This window comes from Fukomys damarensis, unplaced genomic scaffold (genome assembly GCF_012274545.1).
Source record: "Fukomys damarensis isolate Sample0158 unplaced genomic scaffold, DMR_v1.0_HiC HiC_scaffold_27, whole genome shotgun sequence".
Taxonomy (NCBI): domain Eukaryota; kingdom Metazoa; phylum Chordata; class Mammalia; order Rodentia; family Bathyergidae; genus Fukomys; species Fukomys damarensis.
Window position 1 is genome coordinate 6685126 of NW_022900939.1, and position 1970 is coordinate 6687095.

General features: G+C 63.8%; 1 protein-coding gene across 1 annotated transcript in view; it reads right to left on the bottom strand.

The window, feature by feature from the left end:
* The window catches only part of Mapk8ip1 (mitogen-activated protein kinase 8 interacting protein 1), a 9350-nt gene that overhangs the window by 3586 nt on the left and 3794 nt on the right, over positions 1-1970 (bottom strand). The window contains exons 4-5 of the mRNA XM_033756814.1: positions 585-887; positions 4-284 (exon numbers count right to left, since the gene is read on the bottom strand). Coding sequence (XP_033612705.1) covers positions 4-284; positions 585-887 — 584 coding nt within the window. The remainder of the gene's footprint in view (positions 1-3; positions 285-584; positions 888-1970) is intronic.

Consider the following 1970-nt stretch of genomic DNA (forward strand, 5'->3'; position numbering starts at 1 on the left):
GGCGGGTTCCGCGGTGTCTGGGGGTCGCTGCACGGGCGTCAGGTAGATCTCCTCCGTGGCCTCCAGCCGCACATCGGCCTGGTAGTGGATTCGGTCCCGATGGGAGTGGCCCAGACCACCAGGCGTGGCGGTAGGGGGCCCTCCCAGAGGTGCCATCTGGGTGGCAGCGCTGCGGCGACAAGGGCTGTCGGTGGAGGTGCCGCAGTCCTTGGTGGGCAGGGGGCTGCCCTGGGGTGGCAGCTCATCGCTCAGGCAGATGTGCTCATGGGGTGGTGTCTGCTCCCCTGGAGGAGACCAGGCAGGCCAGGGTGAAGGGGGGTCCCCAGTCAGTCTCCCGGTCACCTCCCTGTTGCCCCAGCATGTCCACCCAGAGGCCAAACGAGACAGGCCCTGGGCAGGGAGCAGGCAACTTGCTCACAGCACAGCTGCCCTTCGGCCCTAGCTGGGCTGGTGTCAGGTGCAGGGTACCAGTGGGTACCTGACCTCCACTGGGCAAGTGGAGGCCGCAGCGCTGGCTCTCAGCACCAGGGGCCAAGCACAGCAGGCTGAGGCCCAGCCCAGGGAGGAGAAGGGTCTAGGCTTACCTGTCTTGAGGGGTGAGGATGATCGAGACACCCGATCCTGCCAACTGTGCTTTTTGCCAAGAGAATTATTATTCAGCGTGTCCTGTGCAGGGGACAAAAGGCCCTTGTGAAGATGCGGCCAGCAGTGCCCGGCACAGGGAGGCCCTGGCCCTGCCCCCATCGGGACATCCCGAGGCCTGGGCCTCACCCACCCGGCTTCTGCTCGCCAAGGCCTCACTCCCAACCTCCCAGAGCAGGTGCACGGGTGGCAGGTCACAGCCTCCCTCCTGGCTCGGGGCAGCTGGCTGGCCCTCAGAGAATGTACTTAGGACCTCAGCAAAGGGTGGTGCTGACCAAAGTGTGTGCTGATGGGGTAGCGGGAGCCCTCTGGGGACACACAGAACCACAGTCCCAGACATCAGGGAGTAGTGGAAGATGCTCAAATCCAGCCCAGGGAAGGACAGAGAGACTCCCTGCCCTGGAGCCCAGGAAGCTGTGGCCCAGAAAGGGCCAGTGACACTGGCAGAGGCTGAAAAAGCCTAAAGAAGGTCTCCCAGCAGCTGACTGGGAGGGGGCTTAGGATGAGTCAAAGCGATGACTTCATACCACACCCCACCCCCAGTCACACATGATGGGGATGACATGTAGTCGTCAGCAGCCCTCCTTCCTATCCCATATCCGCAATCCCCTGGGACCCCTCCAGGGCGCCCACGTACAAGGCTCCCTGCACAGGACTTGGGCTCCCTCAGCTGGGGACACCCTTACAAGCCCTCACATTTTTGTTGGGCTGCCAAAAGCCATGCCAGGAATCTGGGAGAAGGACCAACCCTTTCCTGCAGCCCCGCACCGTCACCAGCCCACCTCCCCGGAGGTCTCTGTACTTTTCCAGGCTGGGCCTGGAAGACAGAGGGCCACAGCCGGCCCTCACCATGCTATTCAATGCTGCTTGGCATCTAGCCACCGGCCAGGGGCCCTAGGTCCCCAACTCCGCCCAGCAGCTCCATCCCCCTCCTCGCCTCTGCCTTCTGGAATTCCCAGCTGCACAGCTACCAAGCTGGCTGCTGCCCCTGAGAGCCCCAGCCCCACATCCCCTAGGCTTCCTCTTGCTCCAGCCCTCGCTGGAGTCTCATCACCAGAAAGAAACCCTGTCCTAGCCAAGGATTCCAAACTGCTTTGGAACCCTCAAAGCCTGTTCTCTGGACCCCTAACTTCTCTCCTTGCTCATTCCTTCCTGGTCCCTGGCAGCCCCTTCACTCCTTGCACCCCTTCCCAAGGCTCCAGATCCAGCCAGCCTGACCCCGGCCTCGGAGACACCTCTCCAGGGCTGAGGACCTGTGCCCAGGGACCCTCACTGCAACCCCACCCCGCGCTCGGCTCGGGGCCCCGCCCCCGCCCCGCCCCCACCGC